Source organism: Pararge aegeria, chromosome 26, assembly GCF_905163445.1.
Source record: "Pararge aegeria chromosome 26, ilParAegt1.1, whole genome shotgun sequence".
In the NCBI taxonomy this organism is placed as follows: Eukaryota; Metazoa; Arthropoda; class Insecta; order Lepidoptera; family Nymphalidae; genus Pararge; species Pararge aegeria.
This window is the reverse complement of record NC_053205.1, coordinates 9,223,903-9,238,534: the sequence shown is the minus strand read 5'-3', so window position 1 is coordinate 9,238,534 and position 14,632 is coordinate 9,223,903. Positions and strand designations below refer to the sequence as shown.

Below are 14,632 nucleotides of genomic sequence, written 5' to 3'. Positions count from 1 at the left end.
ATTGGCAGGTCCAAAGGAATCATATTATAAAAGCGCAATGCATTGAAAGTTTTATTATAACGCATTATCTAGTTATATATAACTCATTATCGGACCACCAAGTTTTACTGAACATTAAAATTTGAGATTTATGTACAATTGAATCAATCTTGCTGACTTCTGGGTGTCGGTTTTTTGTGATTATATATGGAGGAGGAAAATCCTTATGAATACCAGTAACTGGCATGCCCGACTTTATGCCGTAGGACATAATGCTGTGAAAATAACTAAAATACTTTGAATACTAGGCTATGAAATAAGGCAGAGCGAGCGGTGTTAGAGTAACTTACACGTGCGATATAGACTCCAGGTCGCGGAAGACGCCGTCCGCGAGCATCGAGATATTGTTTCCGTGCAGCGACAGAACGCGAAGCTGGGTTAGACCCTTCAGAGCGTCGCGCTGGGAAACCACAATAGTATAAGTAAGAGGTCAATATACTAGACTAAATAAAATAAGCAATTCATTTAAAGGAAATTGTATACAATTTTACAATAAACTACCAGTTGATATCTCGGAGATGACTCTGAAAAACTTTAGTTTGTATTAAACGTAAACTTACAGTAAAGTCGTATTATAGTATTAAGGACTACGTCAACGATAAAAATGCTTGGGTGTAAATTATTGCTCTAACCTGGTTGTTTTAAAAGACAATGTGAGATGGTGATAACAAAAAACAATAACAACCGGCTAAGTTTGATGTGGGTTTCTTCTTAGACCAGGGCGCGTTTGGAACCGTCGTAGCTTTAGTTTTAAGTTGACGAATTTAGTTATCGCCATCAACTCACTCCTATGTCATATTTTACATGTAATGTACGCATCAAAAGCGCCATCTATGTGCCTATTTGAGTAAAGATATATTTGACTTTGACTTTGGTCCAGGGTTCGATTCCGGGCCGAGGCAATTGCGGAATTTATTATTTGCGAGCCTTTGGCAGTGGTAACCGCCCTACCGACAAAGACGTGCCGCTAAGCGATTTAGACTGCAATCTTACCTGGAAGTGATGAAGTCCAAGATGGTAGCCGGCTAATCTGTTAGCGAGTATGGTTGTCATACCCCTAATCGGTTTCTACGCGACATAGCACCGGAACACTAAATCGCTTAGCGGCTCGTCTTTGTCGGTAGGGTGGTAACTAGCCACGGCCAAAACCTTCCACCCGACATAAATATATAGGCACGATGACAATTGACAGTACCTAAGAATCGCTAAAATATTGTATTTATGCAATGATATGATTCAAGTATTATTAAAAACATATTTTTATTCATATTCTAAGTGTCTTGCGATCCGCCATGACAATTGAAACGCAGAATTCAAAATTATGACGTCACGTCTATATAAACATAATTTCATGCCGTTCGAACTTCCAAAATCGCTGCGATTATCAAGTATTTTGTGATTTCACACTATTAGTAGCGAAGTTTTTTTTTGTCAATACCAAAATAATTAAATTTTATTTTCAAAATCTTAAATTTTTGCAAAATAAGAGATATATTGCATAACTTTATTATAAATTTATTAATAAACCAACGAGAAATATAATATAGATAAGATATTTTTGGATATATATATCATGCCTTATATATATGAATATTATGTGTAAATCTATTAAGTATTTTTGTCCAACAGTATGTGATTTAAGAACGCGTAAATTTTTAGTGCATCCACTTTTTGTACCACAAAAAAATGCGTTCGTATTATAAAAAAAATATTAAAAACTGAGAAAGCTGTGTGTCTCATCTTAGAACGCTAAAATATTGACCCTGCCTAGCACGTCCGGATATCCATATCCTGAGAATGCTCCGGTGTCGGAGCGAAACATGCGTAGAGTACACTGCCTAAGACCTATTTGGTATCATGGTGTGGAGTATAAAGACTGATGAAATCATACGCCGTACAAATTCTTCGGCTTGTCGCGTAGCTAGCAAAGTAACTTCTTCTTTTTCTGGCGCCCTAGTACTTATGAGTTAACTAAAGATACATCTAACTGCCTTGGTCTGTTGGTTAAGATTAATTTTCATAGCATATTATGGACTTCCGCATAGTAACGCCTGCTTCTGTCCAATATTTGAACTGTACACCTCGAAGCAGAAAGCTCTAGTTGCACAGCCCTGACATACCTGGACACACCGCAGCCGGTTGTAGCTGACGATGAGGGTGGACAGCTTGGTCAGGGCCTCGAAGGTGTTGTTGGGCAGCACGCTGATCTTGTTGTTGGACAGGTCCAGGCGGGTCAGCTGGGTCAGGTGCCGGAGCTGGTCGGCTGATATGCTCGTTATTTCATTGGACTCCAGATATCTGGAAGCAACAAAAGTGCTTATAAAATACGCCTACTTGAAATAAATGAATTTTGAATTTAAATTTGAATTTCGAATTTGAACATTTAATCAGTACTGATGTGATAACAATTGACATCATCATTTGAAGTGTATTTTTTTTAATTTTTTTAGTTAAAATATGACATATGCGATATGCTTTAATACTTTTTTTTTTTAATATGTAACTATTTTTAAGTTCACTGCTTGAATAATAGTGCCCTTTTTAACTCAGAAGACCATTATATGTACTGAGTTTTTGCAATGAATGTATTATGAAAAAACGCAACGTTTCATAATATTTTGTTTTTCTTACTAGCGGCCTATGGGCCTCATAAGAAGGCTCAGAGTCACTCTACGGGTGATGGAGAGAGCTATGCTCCGAGTATCTCTACGTGATGAAATCAGAAATGAAGAAACCTAGAAGAACTAGAGTCACTGACATAGCTCAGCGAGTCGTGAAGCTGAAGTGGCAACGGGCGGGGCAAATAGCTTAGAGAACCGATGGACATTGGGGTCGAACGCAAGCGTTGGTCAGCTCCCAACGAGCAGAGCGTCGTGCCGTTACCCGTGACGGCAAAGGAGCCGATTTGACTGCAAATGCGCATCACCGGCATACTGGTCAATTTACTGCAATGGTAGCGCGCTACAGGAGAGCGCCGTGTCGTTTCTCGTGACGGCATACTAGTCAATTTACTCCCATGGTAGCGCGCTACAGGAAAGCGTCGTGCCGTTTTTCGTGACGGCATACTGAACCAATTACTGGCATAGAAGCGCGCTACAGGGGAGCATCGTGCCATTTTTCGCGACGGCATACTGGTCCATTTTCTGTCATGGAAGCGCGCTACACGAGAGCGTCGGGCCATTTTACGTGACGGCATACTGGACAATTTACCGACATGGTAGCGCGCTACAGGAAAGCGTCGTGCCATTTTACGTGACGGCATACTTGCCAATTTTCTGTCATGGAAGCGCGCTACAGGAGAGCGTCGTGCCGTTTTTTGTGATCGCATAATGGTAAATTTACTGGCATGAAAGCGCGCTACAGGAGAGCGTCATGCCGTTTTTCGTGACGGCATACTGATCAATTAACTGCAATGGCAGAGCGCTACAGGTGAGCGTCATACCGTTTTACGTGACGGCATTCTGATCAATTAAATGCAATGGCAGCGCGCTACAGGTGAGCGTCATGCCGTTTTACGTGACGGCATACTGAACATTCACTGCCATGGAAGCGCGCTACAGGAAAGCGTCGTGCCGTTTTACGTGACGGCATACTGGTCAATTAAATGCAATGGCAGCGCGCTACAGGAGAGCGTCGTGCCGTTTTTCGTGACGGCATACTGAACCATTTACTGCCATGGTAGCGTCATGCCGTTTTTCGTGACGGCATACTGGTCAATTTACTGCCAAGGCGAGCGAGTATATCCTTGACTAAGCTACACGGATGTCTTCCGTTATCAGTAGACTCACAGCTCGGTAGTGTATGGGGGTAGCCTCGCAGGCAGGGCTGTCAGTTTGGCGCGCGCACATCTCACGACGGTGCCCGCACACGAGCAACCGGCGGGGCAGTAGTCCTGCGGGAGGCAGCCCTGATCTTCCGCTGCAACAAACATCCAATAATGGCTTCTAACCCTTCACAAGTCACCAGCGATTCTATAATGAGTTCCGGGAATATTTATATCTCTAAAACTATAAATAAATATGTAATATTCAAAATTCAAAATTCATTTATTTCATGTAGGCCTAATACAAGCACTTTTGAAACGTCAAGTCTGTCTGTGTGTAGTGACTCTACCACCGGTTCGGAAGGCAGATTCCACCGAGAAGAAGCCGGCAAGAAACTCAGCAGTTGCTCTTTTCCAACATCAACAATTTACATTTTACATTTTGCATTTTAACATTCATTTGTCGAACATATATTAAGTAAATGCATAATAATAATAAATTCACCCAAACATTAATTTATAAACTACGAGCTGTTGCCCGCGACTTCGTCTGCGTCTGATTTTGTTTTTATCGTATTCAGTATCGCTAAGCCTTAAATGAGTACATGTGACTGTCAATTAATTATAGACAAATAATTTGCAATAAAATAAAATTGCGACTATAATGAAATATCTAAGCTATCCTATCTCTTAAGTTGGACCAGACTGCTCACGGTGTGCCAATTTAATTCAAAATCGGTTAAGTAGTTTAGGAGTCCATCGCGGACAAACATCGTGACAGGAGATTTATATATATTAAGATGGTGACTGGTGAATTATAACTATTTTATTAAATTAGGTATTCTAACGCTACCTTGCCTACTCATTTATAATGTAACAGTGAGCCGGAGTGTAGCGTGCGTAGAGAGTACATTGCCGAAGATCTGTTTGGTGCGCAATATAAAGATTGTATTAGAAGCGGTGATAGCGCAGTGAGTAGGAGCTCGACTTCACTTTCGGGGGCCCGAGTTCGAATCCCAGCACGCATCTCTAACTTTTTCAAGTTATGTGCGTATAAAGCAATTAAAATATCACTTGCTTCAACGGTAAAGGAAAACATTATGCCTGAGAGTTTTACCTAAAGTTCTCAAAGTTATGTGGAGCCCACCAATCGGCACTGAGCCAGCGTGGTGGACTACGGCCCTAACCCATGCCCTGTAATGGGCCGTTATGACGATATGACGATAGACACTTCGCCACCTAGCCCCAAAGTAAGCGTAGCTTGTGTTATGGGTACTAAGATGACTGATGAATATTTTTATGAATTATATACATAAATACTTAGAAAATATATATAAACACCCAGACACTGAAAAACATTCATGCTCATAACACAAAAAATCCAGTAGTGAGAATCGAACCCACGGCCTTGGACTCGGAAAGCAGGGTCGCTGCCCACTGTGTTTGGACTCACAGGTGCATTTGAAGTCAGCAACTTCTAGATGTTGCACCTCCGTGCCACGAAGGGGGGGCGGGTGCGCGCACGCGGCGCCGGTTGCGAGCCTCCGGTTGCGCAACCAGTTGGGCACCCACGATATATGGCACGTGCATTGCAACGGGTTGTTGCCGAGCGATCTGTATACCAGAAAAACATAGAAGGCAAAGTCAATAATATCTTTGTTCAAGTAGGCCCATAGGTGGGACTTTTGATGCGTATAAGAATTACACGGTAGTGAGATGATGGCGATAACCACATTCGTAAACTTAAAACTAAAGCTAAGAGGGTTCCAAACGCGTCCTGGTCTAAGAAGAAGCCCACAACAAACTTAGCCGGGTGTTTTGTTATCACCATCTCACAATGTCATTTAAAATTATTAGAAGAGCAACCTGGTTAGAGCAATAATTCACACCCTAGCTTTTTTATCGATTACGTAGTCCTTTATACTATAATAGGACTTTTCTATAAGCTTACGTTTAATACAAATTTTGAACTTTTTAAGAGACATCTCCAAGATGTCAATTGGTAGTTTATTGTAGAATTGTATGCAATTTCCTTTAAACGAATTATGAATTTTATGTAACCTAGTATATTGCACTGTCAGTTTATTCTTACTTCTAATGTTGAAATTATTGCGGTCACAACAACACTGTCATTATTTTTATAGAGGAGTATATGTATAAAGGTTGCGTACGACCCGTGGCCGTGCGTATAAAATGGACCCAAGAGAGTCTTTAACATATAATTTTTAAAGAATTATGAAAATTAAGCTTAATTTGCCATACTCGGCGAAAAGCAGGAGAATCTGTATGGTGTAATTTATAATTTCTTCAATCCTCATACTCCACACCAAACAGATCGTCGGCAATGTACCCTCTACGCACGTTTCGCTCCGAAACCGGAGCACCCTCAGGAGATGGTGACTTTACAATGAATAATTGTTAAGACAACATCATACGATGATTTGAAAACTATACATGATACTACAATGATACATTGTAAAGTGTAATGTACCCTAAATTGCCGACGATCTGTTTGGTGTGGAGTATAAGGATTGAATAAATTATAAATTACACCACACAGATTCTCCTGCTTTACGCGGAGTATCTATATATATAAAAGAGAAAGTGTGTGGGTGTGTTTCGTATAGCCTCCGAAACGGCTGGACCGATTTCAATAAAACTTTCAGGGAATCTCCGGATTGACCTGGCGAGTAATCCTGTAAAGTTTGGTGACGATCGGAGCACTCCTATTTTTGAACTGTCAAACTGTCAAACTGTCAAATACAGCTTTTATTTACTATGATGATATTCTATTGTTGCCTGTACATGGGTGTAGATAATGATCTTCACCCGCTCGAGAAGAGAATAGAAGAGAATGAATACGGAGATAAATAAATGATTTAATATATTATGAGACTTAAATTAAAAATGTAATGATGTAAGTTTATTGCTTAAATAAAATAAAGCAAAATCTAGCCCGGCAAAGAGGGCTGGGTACGCTAGTAAATAATAAATACTCACAAAGTAGTAAGCATGGTCAGGTGGTCAAACGATCCCGGAGTTATGCATCTTATTTTGTTGTCCATCAAGGATCTGCGGAAAGAATCACAATTAAAAAGTTTTTAATACGTAAACGCAGAGAAGTGACGTCACGACTGTCGCCATGACACCGGGCGAGCGTTTTCGCGGGAAATATATTTTTAAAGTATAATTTGCCTTTTACTAAACAAACCTCTCAGTTCTTCAAAATTAATATAACTAGTTAAAATATGATAAGTTTAAACAATGTATTTATTTCTTATGTTTGTATTTGAATGTATATTAAATTACTAATATTTCACTAATGTTTGTTGTACCACCTACTAATTTCGTATAGCATTTTCTTGTATGCCTTTGGTTGCCTGGAACAGATCGCTATTTAGCGATAAGGCCGCCAAATTGTACGTTCTAACTTATTGTGCTGTTGTATCTGTATCTCTGTAAATTTTCTCTGTGGTCTACAATAAAAGTGTGTTCATTCATTCATTCAATGTATTCATTACGAGTTTCGCACATTTGAAACATCATTACAAGGTTTTTTGGAAGCAAACCGCTTCGCTTTCATCTCTCACGAGATATAAAAAAGAATTTGAATGTAAATTGTGTATTGTTATGTAAATTGTAAATTGCTGATGTTGGTAAAGTGCAATCTGCTGAGTTTCTTGCCGGCTTCTTCTCGGTGGAATCTGCCTTACGAACCGGTGGTAGAGTCACTACACACAGACAGACTTGACGTTTCAAAAGCGCTTATATTGGCCTGAGACAGATATCTTCTTTCAACTTTGTCGATAAGACAGTTTTAAAACTTTTTGAGGCAGTTCTCATCCGGAGAAGTACCATCGCCATGTTTATTTCTGCCGCTACCGGGCGTGGTTGCCGGTGTGATTACAGGCTAAGCAGCATTGTTGCAATGCTGTGTTCCGGAGTGTAGGGCGTGGTTGCCGGTGTGATTACAGGCTAAGCAGCATTGTTGCAATGCTGTGTTCCGGAGTGTAGGGCGTGGTTGCCGGTGTGATTACAGGCTAAGCAGCATTGTTGCAATGCTGTGTTCCGGTGTGTAGGGCGTGGTTGCCGGTGTGATTACAGGCTAAGCAGCATTGTTGCAATGCTGTGTTCCGGTGTGTAGGGCGTGGTTGCCGGTGTGATTACAGGCTAAGCAGCATTGTTGCAATGCTGTGTTCCGGTGTGTAGGGCGTGGTTGCCGGGGTGATTACAGGCCATATGAGGGTTAACACCTACACCTGAGGTTGATGGACCTGTGTCCATTTGGCATTTTGAAGGGCGTTTTACATACACGCCCTGCAAAGTGTATACAGGGTTTAAACCGTTCATCCATCTAAAGAAATCTAAATGTCAGTTTCAAAAATTTCATAAATGGAAGCCGTTCTTTTTTTTAAATTTTTACATTTACGACACTTTTTGCGGGAAATGCGTATAAAAAAATATCCATCCCCCCTTACATGATTCTGTAAACGGCATTGGCTTCCTAAATAATTTATCTTTATCATAGTGCTGTTTATAGAAGTATAAGTCTACAATGAAATATGTAAAAATCGTAAAGAATGCGTCAACTTGCACCGAAATCGCATGAAAATGGCTAAAACGTGGTGCCGGTATTTGACCTTTATAGCGATAAAAATACAACGACATTCACAAATCCAAGTGATAAAATAGCTTTCTTGTTGCTTTATGAAGAACATTAAAAAAATACTAGAAAGCTCTCGGATTGTATTTCTTATGATTAAAACTTACAACTTTTGTTCGATGACTTTTTTTAAAGTCGATAGTTTTGTTATATATTCAATACTCCATATTTCACATGGATACTCTACATGTTACTACTCTGTAATGTGACATCGGCAACAGCGCGCGAACCACGACTCTATCGTGCGGTCATTGACCCGACTACGTGACGTTGTCGAATCGCATGTATTGAGTTGCACAGTGTAATGACACTTTACAGAGATAACATGATTAATTAATTTTTTGTACGACTTTTCAAAATTCAGTATTAATTTATTTCAAATAAAAAAAATAATAAATCACGATACTTCTGTAAAGTGAAATTACACTGTGGAAAATACATGTGATTCGACAACGTCGCGTAGTCGGGTCAGTGACCGCACGATAGAGTCGCGGTTCGCGCTGTTGCCGACGTCACATTACAGAGTAGTAACAAGTAGAGTATCTGTTTAAAATATTGAATATTGAATATTTCACAAACTATCGAATTAAAAAAAGTCGTAGAACAAAAGTTGTTAGTTTTAATGTAAACAACTACAGGCCGAGAGCTATCTGCTATTTTTTATTTAACCCTGTACGTACACATTGATTTTAGGCATGTGTCATGCCACCCCTTTTTTGGACTAGTGCTGGGCTCTAAATAAAAAAAAAGTGTGTACTTATGTACACGCGTTAGAAGTTATACTTCTTAATGTAACAAGATAAAATCTTATCAAAAATTTTATCTTTCGCCTCATTCTATTCTATTATATTATATTGATAGCAATAGAAAAAAGGTATTTAATACAGAAAGTTATATTATAACGCATGATCTATTTAAATAAAGTTTATTAAAATATAACAAAAAAAAAAATCTACATAATTTATAAAATGGACATAGTAAACATAATTAAAGTTGGAATACTAATAGACTCATTATCAGACAACCAATTACAGTGAACATTAAAATTTGAGATTTGTGTACAATTTAAGCTATTTAAATCACCGGAATCCGCCCGCAAATTTTATGGCTAACTTCAGGGTGTCGTTTTTTTGTGACGGTGTGCGCGCGCATCTTAAGAAAATAGTCTCATAATTTTTCCTTAACGCGCCAAAAGAAGTATAACCCTGTATAAGCGATGGTATACCATTTACCATCAGTTTGGTCTTTCTATCCGGTGGTAGAGTCTCTACAAACATACTGACATGACGTTACAAAAGTGCTTATAAACTAGCCCTACTTGAAATAAATGAATTTAGAATTTTATTGAATAATTAAAAGTCTTTAGTTAGATACATTATTTTGATTTTTTTGAATAATCAGAAGTCTGTGGTGATACTTACATTGTGCTGAGGCTATGTAGGCCAAAGAACATCTTATCTGTGACAGTCTGCAGCAGATTTCCGTCCAGCAATAGTTCTTGTATGGATGCCGCACCGTCGAATGCGTTGTCTTCTATCACTGTTATCCCTAGAATAGTAATTTTTATAAAAAATAAAATATCTACGTGTATTTAATGTATATATAATCTTTAATTGTTTAATATGTACTATGTTTATGTAACCATGTCATGACATCATACATATATGTATATAATATAGTCAAAGTCAAAGTCAAAAATATCTTTATTCAAGTAGGCCCATAGGTGGCACGTTTGATGCGTACATAAGAATTACACGGTAGTGAGATGATGGCGATAACCACATTCGTAAACTTAAAACTAAAGCTACGAGGGTTCTAAACGCGTCCTGGTCTAAGAAGAAGCCCACAACAAACTTAGCTGGGTGTTTTTTTTTGTTATCACCATCTCACAATGTCATTTAAAATTATTAAAAGAGCAACCTGGTTAGAGCAATAATTATCAATCAAGCTTTTTTATCGATTACGTAGTTCTTCATACTATAATAGGACTTTTCTATAAGCTTACGTTTAATACAAACTTTGAACTTTTTAAGAGACATCTCCAAGATGTCAACGGGTATATGTTTTATTACCTACCAATCACCTGTAGTATTTTATAGAAAATAATATGTGTACGTGAATTGAATGTATGTTATATTTTTGTATATATCATTTTTGGTTTTTTAATATGTACTTTGTTTATGTAATTATATCATAATATAATACATTTATTTATATGTTGTACCACCCTACCAAACATATATATATAGCACTTTTATTCCTGTGAATTTTATCTGTGGTGTACAATATTGTGTATTGATTCGTTTAGTCCCTCATTTTTTTATGTTTAAGAACTTTTTTTTATTCTGTTAACTAAACCATAGCAGGGGGAGATTATGATGATGACTTAGTTTAAAGTATTTGTTATATTAATTTTTTAACGGCTTTTTTTATTTCTTACCGTTGTTTCGAAAATCCAGTTTGGTGAGGTCCGGCAGCCTCCCGAACAGACCGTCCGACTTGATCTGACCCAAATTGTTGTCTGGCATGATGCTGTGAACACAAGTTGAGTTTATTAAATTGTTTGCAATATCTTGGAATAAAAGGCAAAGGTCGTTAAAGCCATATGTCGTTAAACCTTTGCCTCTATCTCAGATGTTAAAAAAAGTGTTTATATTCCCAATGTACAGGAAGTTCTTCGAGCTTTATACAGGGTAACTTTTTTTTGTCGTACAAAAGTGACACTAATATCTGTCTTAATAAAAGTTATTTTAAAGAAAAAATATACAGGGTTTAATAAAAAATAGCAAAAAGCTCTCGGCATGTAGTTGTTTAGATTAAAACTAACAACTTTTGTTCAATGACTTTTATTTAAACTCGAAAGTTTGTGAAATGTGAAATATTCAATATTCAATCGTTTACATAGATACTCTACTCGCTACTACTCTGTAATTTGACATTGGCAACAGCGCGCAAACCACGGTCACTGACCCTGTCGAATCACATGTATTGAATTCCACAGTGTAATGACACTTCATGATTTACTACTGGTACTATGCGCGTGTCGGTCTTTTATCTTGAATAGGGTTGTGTTGTATATTACTGCGGTAGATATTATGAGCCTCACAGTGCAATGGTGGTGATGGGCAGGTCCCTCGGCACGTCGGATAAGCGGGCACGCGCGCACGCGACGCGCACGCCGCGCACTAACGCGCGGGAGCACGCGCACATATCCGGGCACGGGGGCTCGTCCCCGCAAGCTTCGGCTGTCTCTTCACCAGCTGCAAAGTCAAAGTCAAAGTCAAATATATCTTTATTCAAATAGGCACATAGATGGCACTTTTGATGCGTTATTATATACAAAATGTGTACATAGCAGTGAGTAGTGATGGCGATAACTACAATCTGCAATACAAACAACCACTTATTCACAGTTGTTTTAGGTTAGCCCTTGACTGTAATCTCACCTGGTGGTATGTGATGATGCAGTCTACGGGCTAGCCTGTTTGGGAGTATGGTAGATGACTACCATACTAGGGGTATATAGGGGGTATGAACCCCTAATCGGTTTTTACGCGACATCGTACTAGAACGCTAAATCGCTTAGCGGCACGTCTTTGTGTGTGGGGTGATCACTAGCCACGGCCGAAGCCTCCGAGACAAATAATCTCTCGGATACTTATTTATCATTTTGGGATGTGACCCGTGTCCGGTGTATAGTAGGCGGGTAATGAGTAGACGAACAAAGATGGGTTCTTACTACGAACTTAGGTTTAAATACATTTATTCTCAAAAGAAACAGTTTAATTTAATGCGAAATTAAAATTAACATAAAGGAGTGGTAATATATTATCTAGTTGTGTGATACAAAACTAATAACAACTTTTAGCAGAAAATAAAATAAAAGGTGGCGCGTTTATAAAAAATTTAAACATTGCACTTTTAGCTTATTTTTAAATGACTGAAATGATTTCTCGCAAAAAAATCTCTTTGGGTAGACTATTGTATCAGTGGCGTGCACGAGGTTTTTGACTAGGGTATGCATAAATAAGGAGGATGGCATGAAATAAAAAAAAGGGTAGGCACTGCTTTGGTGCATATATGAAGTGCACGCCACTGTATTTTATAGTATTGCTCCCTCAAGCCGTATAGTTTCACTGCCATACTTAGTTCTTGAGTAATCTTAATTTACGCCTATTTCGCGTATTTACATGTGATTTAGTTTTAAAAGTAATTTGTGTATTTTATAAATTTAAAAAGCATATAAAAATAACATATTAGACACTGCCGATCGGTGCACTCTTTTAAACACAATGTAAATGAGCATAGAGCATCTATCGTTGTCATAGTATATTTATTACTGTTTACTTATTATAGATATATATTTATATTTTTATGTATTTTGTATATATAGTATCTTCAAATTTTATTGTATTAGTATGTAGAATTTTGTTGTTTAGATATATTGAATATCCTTAGTAGTTATTATGTAGTATATTGTACTTTTATTTGACCTATACCACAATTAAATCATCTTACTCACATCCTGGGGTAGCTGGAAGAGATCTCTTATAGAGATAAGCTTTCCTTTGTACACTTCATGTATCTTATGTTCACAATCACAATTTATGGTACATAAATAAATAATAAATAAATATACTACGACAATACACACATCGCCATCTAGCCCCAAAGTAAGCGTAGCTTGTGTTATGGGTACTGACTACTGAGATAGCTGATGAATATGTTTTTATGAATATAATACACATAAATACTTATAATATACATATAAACACCCAGACACTGAAAAACATTCATGTTCGTCACACAAACATTTTCCAGTTGTGGGAATCGAACCCACGACCTTGGACTCAGAAAGCAGGGTCGCTGCCCACTGCGCCATTTGGCCGTCAAATAATAAATAAATATGTAGATAAATCAAAATTTTCGGAACCGACAGGATGTGAACCTGCGACTCTCTCTCTCTCTCTTTTTCCAATTCAGCTACGGCTCTGCTACCGTCGATGCCGAAATTAGTATACGCCTTTCAACATCAGTCTTATAGCACGGGGAAAAAGCGCTCGGGCCGCGAGTGCCTGACAGTCGCAGGTTCAAATCCTGTCGGTTCCGAAAATTTTAATAAGTATGCTTTTTAAATTTATAAAATCGATAATACCTCCAAGCGTAAATTCAAATTCCAATTCATTTATTTCTAGTAGGCCTACTTTATAAGCACTTTTGAAACGTCAAGTGTGTATGTTTGTAGTGACTCTACCACCGGTTCGGAAAGCAGATTCTACCGAGAGGAGCCGGCAAAAAACTCAGTAGTTGCTCTTTTCCAACATCAACATTTACAATCATTTTGCTATCTTGCGGGAGATGAGAGCGAGGCTGGCTGCTTCCAATCTACCTTCATTGAGGAATTCATGTATAGTAACCTCGCTGTAGGTAAAAACACTAACAAAAAATTGGTTGCCTGTAAAGTCGGTATACGGGCGAAAGTTTTACGTGACAACGACTTTGAGTGGTAAAATAATTTTAATGTGAATATTCATTCGTATAGTAGGAAGAAGGATGAAATAATAGTAACAATTTAAAACATTTATTTATACAAAGAATTATATTTAAAACATTAATTTATACAAAGAATCTCGCACTGAATTTCATATTAACAAAATTTTATTTTTACCTTTACACATACATACGTATTTATATACAAATATACATACAATAACTTGCAATACATTTGCGTACAATGAAACAGCGTTTACTACAAAGGGACGCGTGCCTTTCACTTTTTATGTCTGTCTCTCTCGCTCTTAGGCGGGCGCGTGCCTCTCACTCGCTCTCATTGTGAGCGCATAACGTGAGCGGAGCGTAACGCAGTTTCTTGAAGTGTCACCCGGCAAACCAATTTATAAGACGTTGTCACGTCAAAATTATAAAAAAAACTATAATTTGTGTATGTATGACTTCGGTAAGTACGTACGTTTGCATTTGAAGTTCTCTTCCCTCAACGCGTCGATCCTCTTCCGGTTCATCCGCTTTGGTGAGTCGCATTTGGCGCCGGAAGTTTCTATTGGGTTCTTGCGTAAATACGCGGCGAGCCAGCGCAGAGAGCAGTCGCACGCGAAGGGATTCCGACCTAAATGCCTACAGAATAGAGTTGAAAATATTTTAATTTTTAG

At 38.2% G+C, this 14,632-nt stretch overlaps 1 protein-coding gene across 1 annotated transcript in view; it reads right to left on the bottom strand.

Moving 5' to 3' along the window:
- Window positions 1–14,632, bottom strand: part of LOC120635400 (protein slit) — a 190,088-nt gene that overhangs the window by 25,577 nt on the left and 149,879 nt on the right. Inside the window, exons 14-22 of the mRNA XM_039906408.1 lie at window positions 14,434–14,597; window positions 11,572–11,725; window positions 10,906–10,997; window positions 9,887–10,013; window positions 6,803–6,874; window positions 5,256–5,416; window positions 3,828–3,957; window positions 2,160–2,337; window positions 330–439 (exon numbers count right to left, since the gene is read on the bottom strand). Coding sequence (XP_039762342.1) covers window positions 330–439; window positions 2,160–2,337; window positions 3,828–3,957; window positions 5,256–5,416; window positions 6,803–6,874; window positions 9,887–10,013; window positions 10,906–10,997; window positions 11,572–11,725; window positions 14,434–14,597 — 1,188 coding nt within the window. The remainder of the gene's footprint in view (window positions 1–329; window positions 440–2,159; window positions 2,338–3,827; window positions 3,958–5,255; window positions 5,417–6,802; window positions 6,875–9,886; window positions 10,014–10,905; window positions 10,998–11,571; window positions 11,726–14,433; window positions 14,598–14,632) is intronic.